General features: G+C 34.4%; 1 protein-coding gene across 4 annotated transcripts in view; it reads left to right on the forward strand.

Annotated features, from left to right (window-relative positions):
• The window catches only part of BTBD9 (BTB domain containing 9), a 107,278-nt gene that overhangs the window by 9,968 nt on the left and 81,428 nt on the right, over positions 1–15,882 (forward strand). For all 4 annotated transcript variants that reach the window (XM_015857669.3, XM_085543174.1, XM_085543175.1 and 1 more), the window contains exons 5-7: positions 198–462; positions 2,516–2,735; positions 4,766–4,885. In XM_015857669.3, coding sequence (XP_015713155.1) covers positions 198–462; positions 2,516–2,735; positions 4,766–4,885 — 605 coding nt within the window. The remainder of the gene's footprint in view (positions 1–197; positions 463–2,515; positions 2,736–4,765; positions 4,886–15,882) is intronic.

The raw sequence follows: 15,882 nt of genomic DNA on the forward strand, positions 1-15,882 counted from the left end.
TTTTGTTGTTGTTTATTCATCAGAGAAACTTAATTAGGTTTCAGGAATCTTAAGGGGACTTATGCTTCTATTATGTGCTGTTTCTAGTAGTCACTCTTGGAGTTTATTTCTAATAATTGCAAGTTTAAATGACCTGTTAAAAGAAATAAACAAGCAAAAACTTTTTTTCTTTTTTTCTTTTTCTCCTGCTCTTCCAGGCTGCTCTTCTAAGTATTGTACTGAGGGACTCTTTTGCAGCTCCTGAGAAGGACATTTTTCAAGCCTTGATGAATTGGTGTAAACATAACCCCAAGGAAAACCACGCTGAAATCATGCAAGCGGTGCGTTTGCCACTAATGAGTCTAACAGAACTGCTAAATGTTGTAAGACCTTCTGGATTGTTGTCACCCGATGCCATCCTTGATGCCATTAAGATTCGTTCTGAGAGTCGGGACATGGACCTCAACTACAGGGGCATGTTAAGTAAGCATTTTTGTGTTTTCTCTCCTTTAGTTACTGCTGTACTGTAGTTCTCTGGAAGGTATGATTAATTTGTTCTTTGAGTTTTTATTCCTGAAATGGGAAATAACATTAGTCAGCATGTTTTCTTGGCTTGCATCTCAGGAATTGTTCTTTGTTTTAAGAACATATTTTCCTTCAGGAATTGTTATTGTAATAGAAAATCTTTGGAGGGAAAAAATGATTTGTTGTGTACTAAATGGAATTTCAGTGGTTTTACATTGATGCGGACTTGTTTATGAAAACATCCATCTTTTCTCCAATATTGTTGTTTTGTTTCTTTTTACTGTTTACGTGTTTGCCCAAATAGCATAAACAGATTTTCTGAATTGCTTAATGGAAACAATTTGGAAAAAAAAAAAAAAAAAATCACAAAAAAAGCATGAAAAGCCTTTTGTTTGGTTTCCCTTATTTGTGCTCACTGTTAATTCAACAAGAATATCTAATGCTGAGCTTTGTGGAGATACTGTTGCTTTATATATAGTATATGATTTATAGGCTATTTACCACACCGCAAAGTTTGCCCTGTGGTCTGTCAGTGATGCAGAATAAGCCTTGAAAAAAGATAATGTATTTCTTGCAATTCTATCTCCCCTTTGTTTTTTGTTAGAAGTTAGTATTAAAAAATCTGAGCTAATATTGTGCTACTGTACAAATCAATACAAGACATTCTGTTGACTGTTCAGTAAATACATTTTTCAAAGTGACTCCTTTCTCTGCCACCTTACATCACAATAACAATATGTGGCTAATCTCAGAATTTCTATCTTCGCTAAAATCACAGCTTTCTAAAAATTTGAATTTCTGTGTTGTTTTGGTACTAGTTCAGGCAGACTTTTGGGTCTTTCTCTGTAGGAACACTGGTGACCTCTTGCAATTTCAGTTGTGCATTACAACATTTATAGTTTTTGTGTAGAAATACTACAATACAGTACAATTAAATTTTTACCACTTCAAATGTTGTATGTTCAAGTGTACCACTGAATGTTTTTTAGATATAAGAATTAACATAATTAATATTGGGTTAAATTTCCTACTTCCCTTGCCAACATACTTGAAGAGTTTGGGGTGGACGTTTTTTTTCCAACACTGGTGTCATATTTTCCAGGTTCTCTTCTTAAAGAAGGCTGTTAAAAATGTTTTTATAACAGGGTAGTTGGTCAGTGGATTGCTTTGTAGCTAACTATCATTATCCCCAGTTTTCCTGATGGGACATTTGTTCCTGGGTTACACAGATTGATAACTTTGAGATGGTCACTTGTTTTAACATGTTGGCTCAAAGCTAAATAGTAAGAAGTTTTCCATAGTCTTCATAGTCTTTTTCTCAGGTTCACTTGGCTTTCGTAGCATTTTACATGGTTTTAGTTTCATTCTACTTCAAAATAAAAATGAATTTAAAAAATCGAATTCAAGACAAAAAGACAGGAAGAAATGGCCCAGAAATAATGAGAGAGATTGTGGACACTGATTGCAAAGAGAGACAAATTAGTCCAAAAATTTCTGTTCGGTGGAAACTGGCAATTGAATAAGGAAGGCATGTTAGATTTCTATAAAATCATGAAATACAGATACTATGTGCTAGTCAATGATGGCTTCTTTCATCACACAAGATCTAGGTGGCATCAAATGAAATGGAAGAAACAGAATTTCTAAGATCTATTTATAAAATGCATAATTACTTTGTGCTCATAATCCAATATTGTGGAAATATAAAGTAGGTTTTATTAAAACAGAGAAAATAATTTCTAAATTTTACATCTCTGTATTAAACGGCAAAGAACAGTGTCTTATGGTTTAGGAAATGGAATTGTGAATTGCTGGGAACAATGGATTTACAGAGGAGGTATTGCTCTGCACTGACTCCTTTTATGATTCTTTCTCTGAGGGTCTGTTTGTAGCCAGTATTAGAGAAATGATAATGTCAATCAATCTTCATTTTAACTGCATATAGTTGATGTTTAGAACGTTTAACTTGCATGATGTGAGTATAAATAGTAAACAACTCTTTTCTTTGTAGTACCTGGGGAAAATATTGCAACAATGAAGTATGGAGCCCAGGTTGTAAAAGGAGAGCTGAAGTCTGCTTTATTAGATGGGGATACTCAGAACTATGACTTGGATCATGGCTTCTCTCGGCACCCAATTGATGATGACTGCCGTTCTGGTATTGAAATCAAGCTAGGCCAGCCATCAATTATCAACCACATACGAATACTCCTGTGGGACAGAGACAGTCGGTAGGTGCCAAGTTGACTTAAACAGGGAAGGTAATGCATTTTTTAATTGTGATAGCACATAAATGCAAAATGTTCATAAAGATTTTATTAAAACAGCATGATAACCATGCTGGGGATGACAATGACAAGTTTTATTTAAAAACACTGTTTTTAAAATACAGTTGTTATTACATATATGGAATACCTTATTATGTGGTATTAAAATATCTCGTGATATTTCATTGTATTCTGTGTTTTCGTTAAATATATTTTTATTGAAATCTTACATAATTTAAATACTTTTAGTTGTTTTGTTTTCTATTTGCAATTTAATTTCCAAATACTAGTATAAAGTTGGGTATTCTAGTTCTTGCACAGATATCATCCTAGGCATTGGAAGAATGTTTGTTTAGAGTTTTTCAGTATGTCAAAATTGTCAAGAGATAACATTTCTGACAGTAATTCAGGGAATAAAAAGTTATTTGGAATAGAATCATTGAATTGCTCAGGCTGGAAAAGATCTTAAATCATCGAGTCCAACCACAGCCTAACCATATTACCCTAACTAACAACTCTCTAAATCATATCTCCAAGCACCACATCCAAATGGTTTTTAAACACATCCAGGGATGGTGACTCAACCACCTCCCTGGGGAGCCTATTCCAGTGCTTAACAACCCTTTCTTTAAAGAAGTGTTTCCTGATATCCAACCTAAACTTACCCTGGAGCAACTTGAGGCCATTTCCCCTCTTCCTGTCAGCTGTCAGCTGTGAGCAGAGACCAACCCTGCTCTCACTATAATCACCTTTCAGGTATTGGAAGAGAGCAATAAGGTCTCCCCTCGTCCTCTCCCCCAGACTAAACTGCCCCGGTTCCTTCAGTCTCTCCTTGTAGGGCATATTCTCCAAGCCCTTCACAAGCCTTGTTGCCCTCCTTTGGACCTGCTCCAGCACCTGGAATTACCAACTAAATACAGTGTTTATTAAAAACCACTTCACAGGGAGACTGATGAAGTATAAACTGTCATGGATACCTTATCCCATTTATGCACAGCTTCTTTAGATTATTGTGGAATGCATGAAAAATCAAATAATGCGTATTTGAACTGAGCAACTGTTTAAGAAGGAAAATTGCAAGGCTTTTTTTATCAGACAAACAGAATATATTTGTTTTATAAAATGTCATCACAGATTTTTTTCTTAATTTAGAATATAGCTAATGCAGGCATTTTAAAAACAATGGAACTTGCTATTTATACTGTATTTTTTTGTAGTTGCAGGCTAACGAATGAGAATTGCAAAAGTTTTGTTTTCTTGAGCAAGCTCTGTTATTTCATTACAGGAAACATTGATGTTCTTCAGATATTTTTTTAATTGTAAATTAATTTCTTTTTAATATCAATTACAGTTGTCATTCAAAACAAGTTTCATATGTTTTTTTAGCTATTTAGTTATTTTGAAGTGAGTTCAGATGCAGTTTATGCTTCTCTTTTCTTTTTGGCAAGATGGAAAAGTGAAACTTTAATAGGTGCAATAAACAACTTTATACAATATTAAACTATTTGTCACAGATCAGTCAAGTAAACCCAGTGTTCAATGAGATTTTGAAAAATATGAGAGGTGAAAGTAGTGAGTAGCTTGTAAATTGCCCCTCATCTACAAGATGTAAATCAACTAGTAGCTGCTGAAGCTGGGAGTGGAGACTGTGAGAAACATTCTCCTTAGGACAGTTTAGTCAAAAATATTCTGCTGCCAACCGTCGTACACCTGTCCTCTGAACTTAGAAGAACAAGCCATCATTGGCAGCAGAATCAGAGAGGGTGGACTGGATTACTGCAGATTGTGTGTCAGGATATTTCAAGTCATTCTGAAAACATCTTTTAACATAACTGCATGTGGATTTGTTATCAAAGCAAGTTTAAAATACGGATCTCTTTAGATGTTTTAGATACGAGACTGCAGTAGGAGGAAATAGCCTTCTTTACAACATGACTGAAATCCAAGATGTGGCTGCTCATATTCTAACCCATCCTTTATTTTAAAATCCAAAGGTCTTACTCCTACTACATTGAAGTGTCCATGGATGAGTTAGACTGGATTCGAGTTATCGATCACTCTAAATACCTCTGTCGGTCCTGGCAGAATCTGTATTTTCCTGCCCGAGTTTGCAGGTTAGTGCATGAATTTAATGTTGCATGGCTATCATTAAATAATGCAGATTCCAGAGAAATCCTGGGTTTTGCTACTATATTACATCATTCTGGTAATGTATGGTGTACACAACTTTCATCAGCCATCTTCAAACAAACAAAAAATGTCGCTTTTCCATTTTGATATAACTACATTTGATAAATTTCAGATATCCTGTTTTGAAATCTCTGGTACTTCTCTCCCTCTTTTTTTTTTTTCTTTTCTTTTTTTTTTTTTTTTTTTTTTAAAGTGATTTTTAAAGTTGTACAGTCTTTTTTGGCTTAGAAGTAAACATCGCTCCTTGACTGTCAAAACCTTTTAAATGGTTTTCAATATTTGCTTTACTGCTTAGGAATGTATTTTCATTTATATTCACGTATTTTCTATATTCTCTTGTTGCATTGAAAAGTATTTTTCACAGTTGTGGAAGAGAGAAAAGAAGAGAATTAAGGTGCAGGAGGTTTGGGTAGTGTTATGTGTAGCACAAAGCAGCTGGATGAGCTTATTCATAGAACTGAATACGATGGCTTTATTCATATAATCATGAATAAGCTCATTCAAAATAAGTTATAATCTTTATTCATTCTTGAGCTGATAGTGTCATTTTACTGGAGGTGCTGGAAGTTCTGGAAGACACTTGTGATCACTAAACTGGCCCAAGCAAAATCTATCTTAATCTTTTTAATAGAGAAACTACTATCTCTGTATATTCCAAACAGATTGTTGTCAATACACTTCGCCTTACAGAGGAAATGCACTATATATAAGGCATGTATGTCGTAATTATGTAGACAGACTTCTCAATCACTCAGAAATTAGTGGAATCTTCAACAAAGGGAAACACATTTTTTGTGTTTTGTTGTTATTTTCCCCCTCAAAGAGTGTTTTCTTACTCTGATGGTCACTGCTTTATGGGATGAAATTGTAGGAAACAGTTGTCTATGCAGAAAAAATATGGTGGGTTACTTGTGAGCCATTTCAGAACTAACAAACTTCTCAGATTCTGTCATTTTTGTCATCCCTTCTGAGTGTAATTGGCTTGAAATTTAATTTTCCTGATGCAGACAAATGCATTTTCACCTTTTCCCTGTAAGTTCTGTGGTTCTGATATTACTGTTTTCTCTTTCTGAAATGGACACAGCTGCCTGCATGTCTGATAAAGTCTTTGCTTAAAGGTATCTCTGTTAAATCATCTAGCAATTACAAAGTGCCTCGTGGAGTTTATAGGCACTTGGTTTTCTGTTTAGTTTGCTGTTGTTTTTTTTTTTTTGTTTTGTTTTTATCTGTTCTTGTTGATTTTGTTTCTTCTTTTTTTTATTTCTTCTTTTTTTTTTCTTTTTTTTTTTTCTTTAACTTGGTAGTAAATGGACAGATTGCTACTAAGCCTTGTTTTATTTTATTTCCTCCTGTAAGCAAGAGGATTTGAAGAGGTCTAGGGCATTAGAGTGGGGCTTCTCTTAATCTTCCTTCAGAAGGACAGCAATTCTATGGCCTTATCCAAAGACTTGTCCCAAATTGATTTTCTATTTCAACGTCAATTTGTCTGCTTGTCATAAAGCAAAGTGCTTTGTGGTAACACTGTATTGGATGACTGAGGAGTAATGGAGAATTGGAGAGGTTATTGACTGATTTTATTTTACACACCATTTTCAAAACAAGAGAGTAGAACATGCCGGATTGAAGGTCAGCCTGTTTGTCTAATACACTAGAGCAATTGCTGAAATGTAGATTATAAAGAGATAATTAGACCTGAAACATTAGGCAAGGATAGTTGCCTTCTTGAGTTACCTTTTACATTCTTTAAATCTTTTCAGTTTTCTCTTGAATTAACTCTTTGACTCATTACCCATTTTAAAATCTATATTCAAGGTCTCTTTCATACTTGCTGGGTGGAAAGGATGCAACTTTCTGACAGTTATTGAGTAAAATGCATGTAATATACAATGTATAGACAATGCATGTATATACAATGAATTAAGATCAACCCAGTGCTCTTGCTTAGTCACTTATTACATCATTTCTATTATAACCTTTACTGTGACTTTGATTTTTTTTTATATTTTTATATTTTTTTTTATTTTTATGTATGTAGCACTGTGGATTATCCACAATAGATTTAGAATTAAGGATATTACTGTACATCCCTGATGGGAAGAACTTGTGGGACGCTGGGACCTCAGCAAGTGAATGTTAAAAATTCCAAAGGTCTTCAGACAGGCAGTGCTCTTTTGTATCTTAACCTTTACACTTTTTCGTGCTTCCACTTTTGTTTTGCGGTTTCATCTTCATGCTTTATCCTAGTTCACAAGTCTTGAAAGCCTATTTAAAGCTGTTACATAAAAATGAAAATTTTGAGAGGTCTTAAATCAAATGTAACCACAAGGTGTCACTGTAAGAAAAGTCTGAGACAGAGACTTACTGTGCTTTTATTAAGCAGCAATGCCTCAAGAGTTTTTGATACTGGTGATTACACAGTTTATAATCCTCTACCTGTGTGCAGACAAATTAAATTATAGACCCTGCATCTCCTAAGCTTTTGGAGGGAAAAAAAAAAAAAAAAAAAAAGAGGACAAAATGCAAAAAAGGTTTGGTAGGCACACAGTTCTAAATATTCCTTAGTTTATAATGTTGATAATAGCAGGTACTGACATGCAAGGTGATGTGGCTTTAAAATATAGGTTAAACAAGTTCTTTTTTCCTTAATTCACCTCAGTGAGGTGGCTTCAGATATGTGTGCTTACTAGTAATGGTGGCACCATTTTTTTATTTTTCTTTCCTTTTGTATGAAGCATTGAAGTAAGTAACTAATTAAGCTGAAGTCTTTCACTTTCAGCCTTACCAGTAGATCTCTGAAAACCTTATCTGTGGTAGGTACCCAGTGTTCCTGTGCTTAGTAGAAATGCAGTAACTTGCCAAATGGTATTTGGAATATGGTTCAATCTGAGGATATATTATAAAAAGAGAGGAGTTAACTCTTGAGGAAAAAGCAATTGAAGCAAACACTTTATCTGGTACTTAAAATAGGCTGAGTAGAAAACAATGTCTGCAGCTCTAATTCAGCTCTGGAGCTTTTTGAAGCAAGCAATTCTATTTTATAAGCCTCATGCCCCTTTGGAGTGGTGTTTAGTAGAAGCACATAGACATCAAAAAAGGGATTTTAAACATAGTTTTAACTTAAGATCCATCTCTGCCACATTACTGATGTAACTGAAAAACTTAAAGGACTGTTGGCATGAGCTCTGGTAAGGCCTTCAGAAAGTCCAAAAAGCATCAGAGAGGGGGAGGACTGTCAATAAGAGCCTTATGAAAAGGAGTTCTTATAAATGTATTGATTAACATCATGCAAGTGGGACATCCTTCCCTTACTTACTGTACACGGGGAATATGAAGGGTTACATAGGCAACATGTTAATTTGACTAGCTTGTATAGCATGCTTTGGGAGGCTTTTACTGCTGAGAAAATATTTTATTTCTAACTCTGCAGCTATGCTGACATTTCAGAGTTTAGAAAAGATATCTTTCTGGAAAAGACATTTTTTTCAATCTCTGGATAACTAGAAGCTTAAAATCTTTAGCTAATTCAAATACTGTTTACAGCACAGTGATAATGTAATGTCCAGAGATAATTTTAAAAATATCTTGGCTTGTTTTATAGGAACACGGTCTTAAATGAAAACAATTTTGAAATGTTATTTCAAACCCTTAAGGTCTTCACTGATGTTATTTTGACCAACCAGTTTTCACTTCAGGCACACAGTTTTGTTTGGTTGGTTTTTTGTGTTTGTGTGTGTGGTTTTCTTGGTTTCTTTCTTTCTTTATTTGTGCTTTGAGGATGGGGAGAAGAGGCTACTCATTCTTCTTAGGACCAGGTGATTGCATTAAGGATTTTTTCTGGGCATGTTTCCCAACTGTTGCCTTGTAAGTAAACTTCTGAAATGCATGAAAATGATTTTCTGAAGTCTCTATTTTAGTAGTTAAGCGCTGCTTGCTTAAGTTCTTATCCTTAAATTCCTATCCTGTATTTTTTCATGCTTTTTTTTCAACATTTTTCTTTCCAGTATGTATTCAGACTGACTTTTTTCTTTTTCTTTTCCTGAGATAAGGAGATAGTCTCAGATTTTTAACATGGTGTAAATCTTCTGTGGAAGATCAAGAAGGCTATTGCCTGTCTGTGACAGAATGTTTATTGATTTAAAAGATCCTTTTTTTCCTCTTAGTTCACATGTACTTTTGATCCTAAGTGTGCACTTCTAAGTCTGGCTGCAGATATGTAGTGCTATAGAAGCTGATTTCTCTGCAGGCATAATCAATAACATTTTTCATCAATAACTTTATTAAGACAGCTTTTTTCTTAATTCTTTCTTTTGTCTCTGCCATAATAATTTCACTGATCCTAACTTAAAGAACCTAGCTCGTCTTTGATGAAAAAGCAGATAGTATGAATATAAGCTGTTGATGACAACCTGCCAGACAGTTCATCTTCTGAAAAATGTGTTTGTGAACAAGTGTGTGTAGAGGAGTTAATATAGCTTGTGTGGAAATATGTAGGAAAAAATTGTTCCCCATCCAGTTTGTTGGCTATAAATTGTGAATATATTTATATACCCTGCAAATATGTAACTTGTCTTGTTCATTGGTTTATAGTTTAGAAGAAATGGTCAACTTTAAGTGATCCAGATTACATATTCTTGATGTTTGGCAGGAACTTTTGTAGTACAATTAAAAAGAGTATGTATTCAGAACTTCTGTGTGTTCACTATGAGTTTAGAAACAGTAAATAGCTTTTAGGTCTGTTTTTAAGTGGTTACACCTCATAAGGAATCCAACATAGGTGAAAATTATTTGTAGTTATTCAGCTTTACAATGATACATAAAGATACACCTAAACACTGAATTATAAAATTGTACATAATAATTTTACAGCAAGATCAGTTTTAAAGTTATTGTTGCATAAGACAAATCTGTGTTTAGAAAATATCTTCAAGCCTCTTTTGCATTCCAAAAACTAGAATTAACTGTGAAAACATACATACTTATAGAGACAGACTTCTACAGAAGGAGATTTTCTTTTGCCAAGTTTGTAAGTATTCTCATTTATTTTAGTTTGTTTATCAATCATGGCCATCTGTGGAATTTGTTTGATGTCACTGTATAAAGCTTTTTTTTTTTTATCCCCATTTCTAAGCAGATGAGGGGCATGGTTTGTTGATGTGCTCAAAACACTGTACTAAACTTAAAATCACATGTCATTAGTATTCAAATTGTGTATGAAAAACCTACTAATATGCTTGCATATATTGTCTTCTCAGTTTAAGTTTATGAAGTGATCTGTCAAAGGGTGCTAGGCCAAGCACAGATGTGGAATAATTTGGATGACATTAAGAATGTTGTAGTAAAGCAAACATGCCTGTAGTTTAACTGTCTTCTGTGTTCAGAAACCTCTAATTTTCTTCTAGTTAACTCTTTTTCAAGGTATAAACCAGTGTATGAGTGTATGAATGATAAAGCTCTGAAGTACATTGCTTTATTCAGCATCACTTTCCTCTTTTAAAAAAATGCTTGTAGAACCCATGATAGACTGAAGCTTGTTGAGTTTGGACTGTAGTTTCTCATCCCGGTTTCAGCTGGGAAGAACAGGCTGAGAAGATAGGACACAGTTGAGTATTAAAAGCCAAGCTGGAAAGATCAAAAGTCAAAACTGAACAAATTTACATTAATAAACTGTTTGTGTAAAGTTGTATAAGCAACAGAAATGAGTAAAGGAAAGAAAGCAAGAGGAGAGAGAGGCCACAAAATATGCAGCGTGTTTTTAAAAGGAAATCTCAAAGTGAGGTGAAGAGTATTTTAAAACAGTTTTCTACTGTAGTGATAATGGGCAAAAACATTAACATTTTTTGGCTAATCCTATGATTCTGTGATTCCATGCCTTTTTGCCCACTTGGCAAAAGTGGGTTACTTGAGCTACTTGTGATCAGTGCAGCATTTGATTGCTCCAAAAAAGAAAGAAACTACTTCTAGCTGCACTGATGAGAACATTCCTGGGCTACTTAGAAGCAAGATAATAGGTTCCATGGGTTGATAGTTCCTCATATTGACAGTATTTTGCAAATTAAAAAAAAACCTAAAACTTATTTTACTTTCATAATGCATTGACCAACAGGGAAATATAATCTAGTTACATAACACCTTATCCTTGGGGAAAAAGAGATATGGAGCATCTTCCTTAGCTAATGAGTGCAGTTGTAGTCTTTTAAAATGAGTGACACATTCTAGGCTTAAAATCAGTATTTTCTTTCAAGTTCTCACGAATAAATAGCTTGAGACTTCTTCAGCTTAGGGATAGCTGATTCTTCAAATGTGCAGGACTTGTGGAGGGAAGCACATAATGTCAAATCACGCAGAAAGTTGTAAGTTTATTTTTACATTACCTTTTCAATCACCCTTTTTTATGGTGCCAAAATTTGGACTATGGGAAGAGATTAAAATAATTATTATTTTAAAAAAATATTCAAGAGATGCTAATATAATATTGTATCTGTAATAAGCTTTTTACAGTCTGGAAATTAAGAGTTGAAGTGTCACTTGCTTGGACATTAAAAAAAAAAAAAAAAAAAGTAAATGCTGAGCACTTTGTAATAAAGAATGTAATTTATCTTAACTGTGCCTTACAGTGTTTATGTCTGGCAGTTACATTCTTTAGTGCATACTAATGAACTTGCTCTGTATAAGATTCCCTTTTTAAGAACTACAAACTAAATAATTAAAAATATATTTGCTTTTTTTAATTTTTTTTTTTTATTTTTAATTTTGTCGTTATTACTTTAATGAAAGAATAAGTAGGAGGGCAATTTACTGTGCGGAATGATTATCACAGAATCATAGAATGGTTTAGATTGGAAAGCTCATGTCCAATACTACCGCCAGGGGCAGAAATACGTTTGAATACAGCAAGCTGCCCACATCCCCATCCAGCCTGGCCTTGAATGCCTCCAGATGTGGGGCATCCACAGCTTCTGTGGACAACCTTCTGCAGTCCTCATCACTGTCTAGAGCCTTTTATTCAATCTAAATATACTTTTTTTTGTATGTTTTCTTTTGTTTTGCTAATAATAATGTTTTACTTAAGATTTGTTGTTCTTTAAGAAAGATACCAGAGTATTCTTAATTCTGATTTAATATGTAGGAAACTAAATATAGGTGGAACGCTGCATATATGTATGCATAGACATCCTTCTCATTCAGGCTGTATTTCATCCCCTGCCTCTCATTTTGTGTGTTTTTTTTTTCCTTGAAGGATTTATTGTATATGTAGATGAAAACTGGTTTTAAAACTTCAGTAGATCAAAACAGAATGAAGGGCTGGAAGACGTTATCACTGATTATTCCATTTTTTACTAAATTATAAAGCATATATAACAGCTGTACAGAGAGATTGCTTCCTAGGTCATATTTTATATTGCTGTAGTAGATAAGTGTGTAAATGAAAGGGAAGCAAATTGTTTCGATATGGGAAATCTATATTATTTCTTTTCAGTGAAAATGAGTGAAATTCAAATAATTCACTCTTGTGTGAAACTAGAAACTATAAATGTATTTTATCCTCTTGCAGCAAATTGACATTCTGCAGAGTAGTAACAAGACAATGTTCCTCATAACAACAGTAGTCAAACACATTCTTGTGTACTGAATTATGGTTGAGAAAGAGAGGTTCACCATAATTTCATGTAATTTACATAGAAGAGCATGTAATTCATTGTTTTAATAGAACCTGCTGTTCATTTCAGGGCCAGGCTGGATGTAGCTCTGGGCAGCGTGGTCTAGTGGTTGGTCACCCTGCCCATGGCAGGGGGTTGAAACTAGATGATCATTGTGGTCCTTTTCAACTCAAGCCATTCCATGATTTTGTGGTTGTTAGAAAACCCGTGTTCTCAGATGTTAACCCTTTTAATTCTTTACACTATGGAAAGTTTAGTTAGCTCTGAGTTGCTAAGTGTCATCTGATTTGTGAGAAGATACTATAGGCTCTATATAGACTTCCAACTTTTAGTAGTTCCCTTAGGCATGCGTTGGCACTGTCACATCTACCTCCTGACTGGTCTTCAGCATAGGTGTCTGGAATTTAGTCAGATTTGGAGTCAGTATATCTCAAATACTTCATTTCCATAAATGATTTGCAGTCTCTTGGAATTTTGTAGAGAATAACCACCTTAAAGGTACATGTATGCAAGTTGAGTTTGTGGCATTTGTAGTAATGGTATACAGGCAAAGTATAAGGAAAAGTATTTACAGCCACCAGAAATCTTGATTTTCCATCATCTTTATGGTGACAGAGTTAATCAAAGTAAACTGCCCTAATCATGCAAAATACAACATCTCTCTGACTTGATGACAGTCATGGCAGAATAGCTAGAAAATCACTGTCTCCTTAGATGCTGTATTCATCAGTATTTCTCAATCCAAACTTTCATGGATTGGTTTATGGCTAATCGCATGCCAAGCTACTTGCTAATAGTTTATTCTTCTTTGCCAAAAACTGATTCCCTTAAGTTATTCATAACTGATTTGTTACTGGGAATTCTTACATTGATAAGATTTCAGTAAAATGTGTTTTTAAGCCAACTTTCCACATGTATTGGGTTGTTATTTTCTCAGTAGTATGAATGCTAGAGATTGAGGTTGCTTGCTTTAGTTTTCATGTGACAAGATGCTCTGCTGAAAGGTATGCAGATAGGTATGTACTTTTCTGGTATATAAGAATAGTTTGGAGGTCATTACTCTCATATATCAAAGGACAGATTCATAAGATTTTTCACAGATACAGCGTGACAAGGATAAAGGTTGGGTGACTTTCTGGCAACTTAATTCTAGATACCAACCTATGGTAAAACATTGTTGCAGGAAACTCTTTTTGCTACATTTGTTGCAGGAAACTTTTTGCTACATTTGTTGCGGGAAACTCTTTTTGCTACATTGCATGTATATTTAATAAAGAGTGGAGGAACTCCCGTGAGACCTGACGAGAACAAAAACCTAAATAGTATTTTGATGGCCTTTTAGAGGATCCTTTTTATATTTATTGACAGCGCTGGGGAACCTCAGATGACTCCTTTCTACAGAGTAGCTATCCCAGTTGCAGTTAAATGATGTGAATAATTACTCTCATTTGGGAAGTGTTTTCCATTATGAGTGTTCGTGTTATGAACTAGAGATGTGTGATGGAAGAGAGTAATACTGCTTCTTTGGAGAAATGTTGGTACAAGGACAGACTGCAGGTAAGGCCTGTACTTAGGAAATAACCACTGTTATTGATATATTGATTAATATTAAAGAAGAAATAGTTTTGGAGGATATCTTCAGAACAAGTTCCTTTGATGGTCTGAAGTAAGGAACTGCACAGTGACATGGTTTAGCGCAGGGTTGTTAGGGTAGCATGGTTTGGTTGCGGTTGGATTCACTGATCCTTAAGGTCTTTTCCAGCCTAAGCAATTCTGTGATACAAGGGGCAACAGACAGTTGCCCCTTTATTTCACTGGTGTATGTTTCTGTACTTTAATATATGTTTTTATCTATTTGTCGTATGAAATGGAGGTGACTCAGTGCAATGAATTATTTGAAATTATATGATTTAATCTGTTGGTTTTTTTTTTAGTTTTGATTAACAGTATTAGTTTGTGTCTAAAATAAGGCAAAAAGGCATTCTGCAAATGAAGAGTTGACTGAATGTTTTATTCTGTATTTCAGACTTGTTTAGCGTGCATTCAAAACAAAATTGGTTAAAACATCTTCTAAATCATCTGATAAGAAATATTGCTTCAAGTAATGCACAAAATGCAGACTGTGTCTGCCTATCCTATATTTACCTGTATCCTCTATTGGCTTTGGAACGATTGGTTGTACTATGTGGCAACTCAGTTTAATATGTTACTGAATAATGCATAGTCTTTGCGTATTTCAGGATGACTGTATTTAAATGTGGTGTTTGATGGGTCTTGGTGTTTTTGTTGTTTTTTATTTTTTTCTGATGGAAGATAGGAGAACTGAGAGGTGGTGCAGTTTGTGACCAGCCTCTTGAGCTTTTGGAGGACTTCACAGGTGCATTGTGTATAAGTATTTTAAAATTAGCCAGCTGACTCGAAAGCATTTCTTTTCTGAATATTTATTTCGGTTGAACTTGCACTTTATTTTCATTTTGTGCTGTGGATGATGAGTGTTTGAGCTGTTCAGAAATGAGCCACCAAATTTGTTTGCTACATTAAAAAAATAAATAAATTGCAGGGGCAAAGGATTCGTTTAGGCATTGAAAAGCATCTGTTACCTCATTTTATTTTTAAATCCTGCAGTATATTGTTTAAAATTGTCATTTTGGTTAAAATCGTAATCTCATCTTTTTGTAGCTTCATATCTTACGTTGTAAGCAACTGCTATGATGAAATTGATAAAGTTAAATGCATTCGTTCTCTTCTGTGTTACATAAAAAGGAAATGTTGCGGTATGGAAATTGTACGGTCGTTACATCAATTTCTAAAGTGCAGGTGGGAGGAATTATTATTGATCTAATAGATTTAATAGTTCACATTCAAAATCTGTGGAATAGAAGTAATATTTTGCAGTTGAATAGCTGCAGAGTGTGATCCTTCAGACAGAATTCTGAAAGCAGCTATAAAACTGGAAAATGACATTCTTTTATTTTTCAGGTATTTTTTGGGCCTTTAATGCATTTTCAGAATATCTTTGTTCATTTTAATTTTGAGTGAGTTGTGTCTGAATACATCTAATATTGAAATCATTCAGATGAGAATTTGTTTTGGGTATTAAAATTAGGAACCATGTAAGTGGTTGCTACAGAAATCACTTGAAGTACTTGCAGTACTTAAGATAAAACAGAGGTCACTGCAGGAGCCACAAACAATGTAGAGTGCTTTTTTAGAATGTGCGTCATATCAGGCTGATAGATGGGACTGAACTTTTTGGTTATCTC

This window comes from Coturnix japonica, chromosome 3 (assembly GCF_054131305.1).
Source record: "Coturnix japonica strain WE chromosome 3, WE-NBRP24, whole genome shotgun sequence".
Taxonomy (NCBI): domain Eukaryota; kingdom Metazoa; phylum Chordata; class Aves; order Galliformes; family Phasianidae; genus Coturnix; species Coturnix japonica.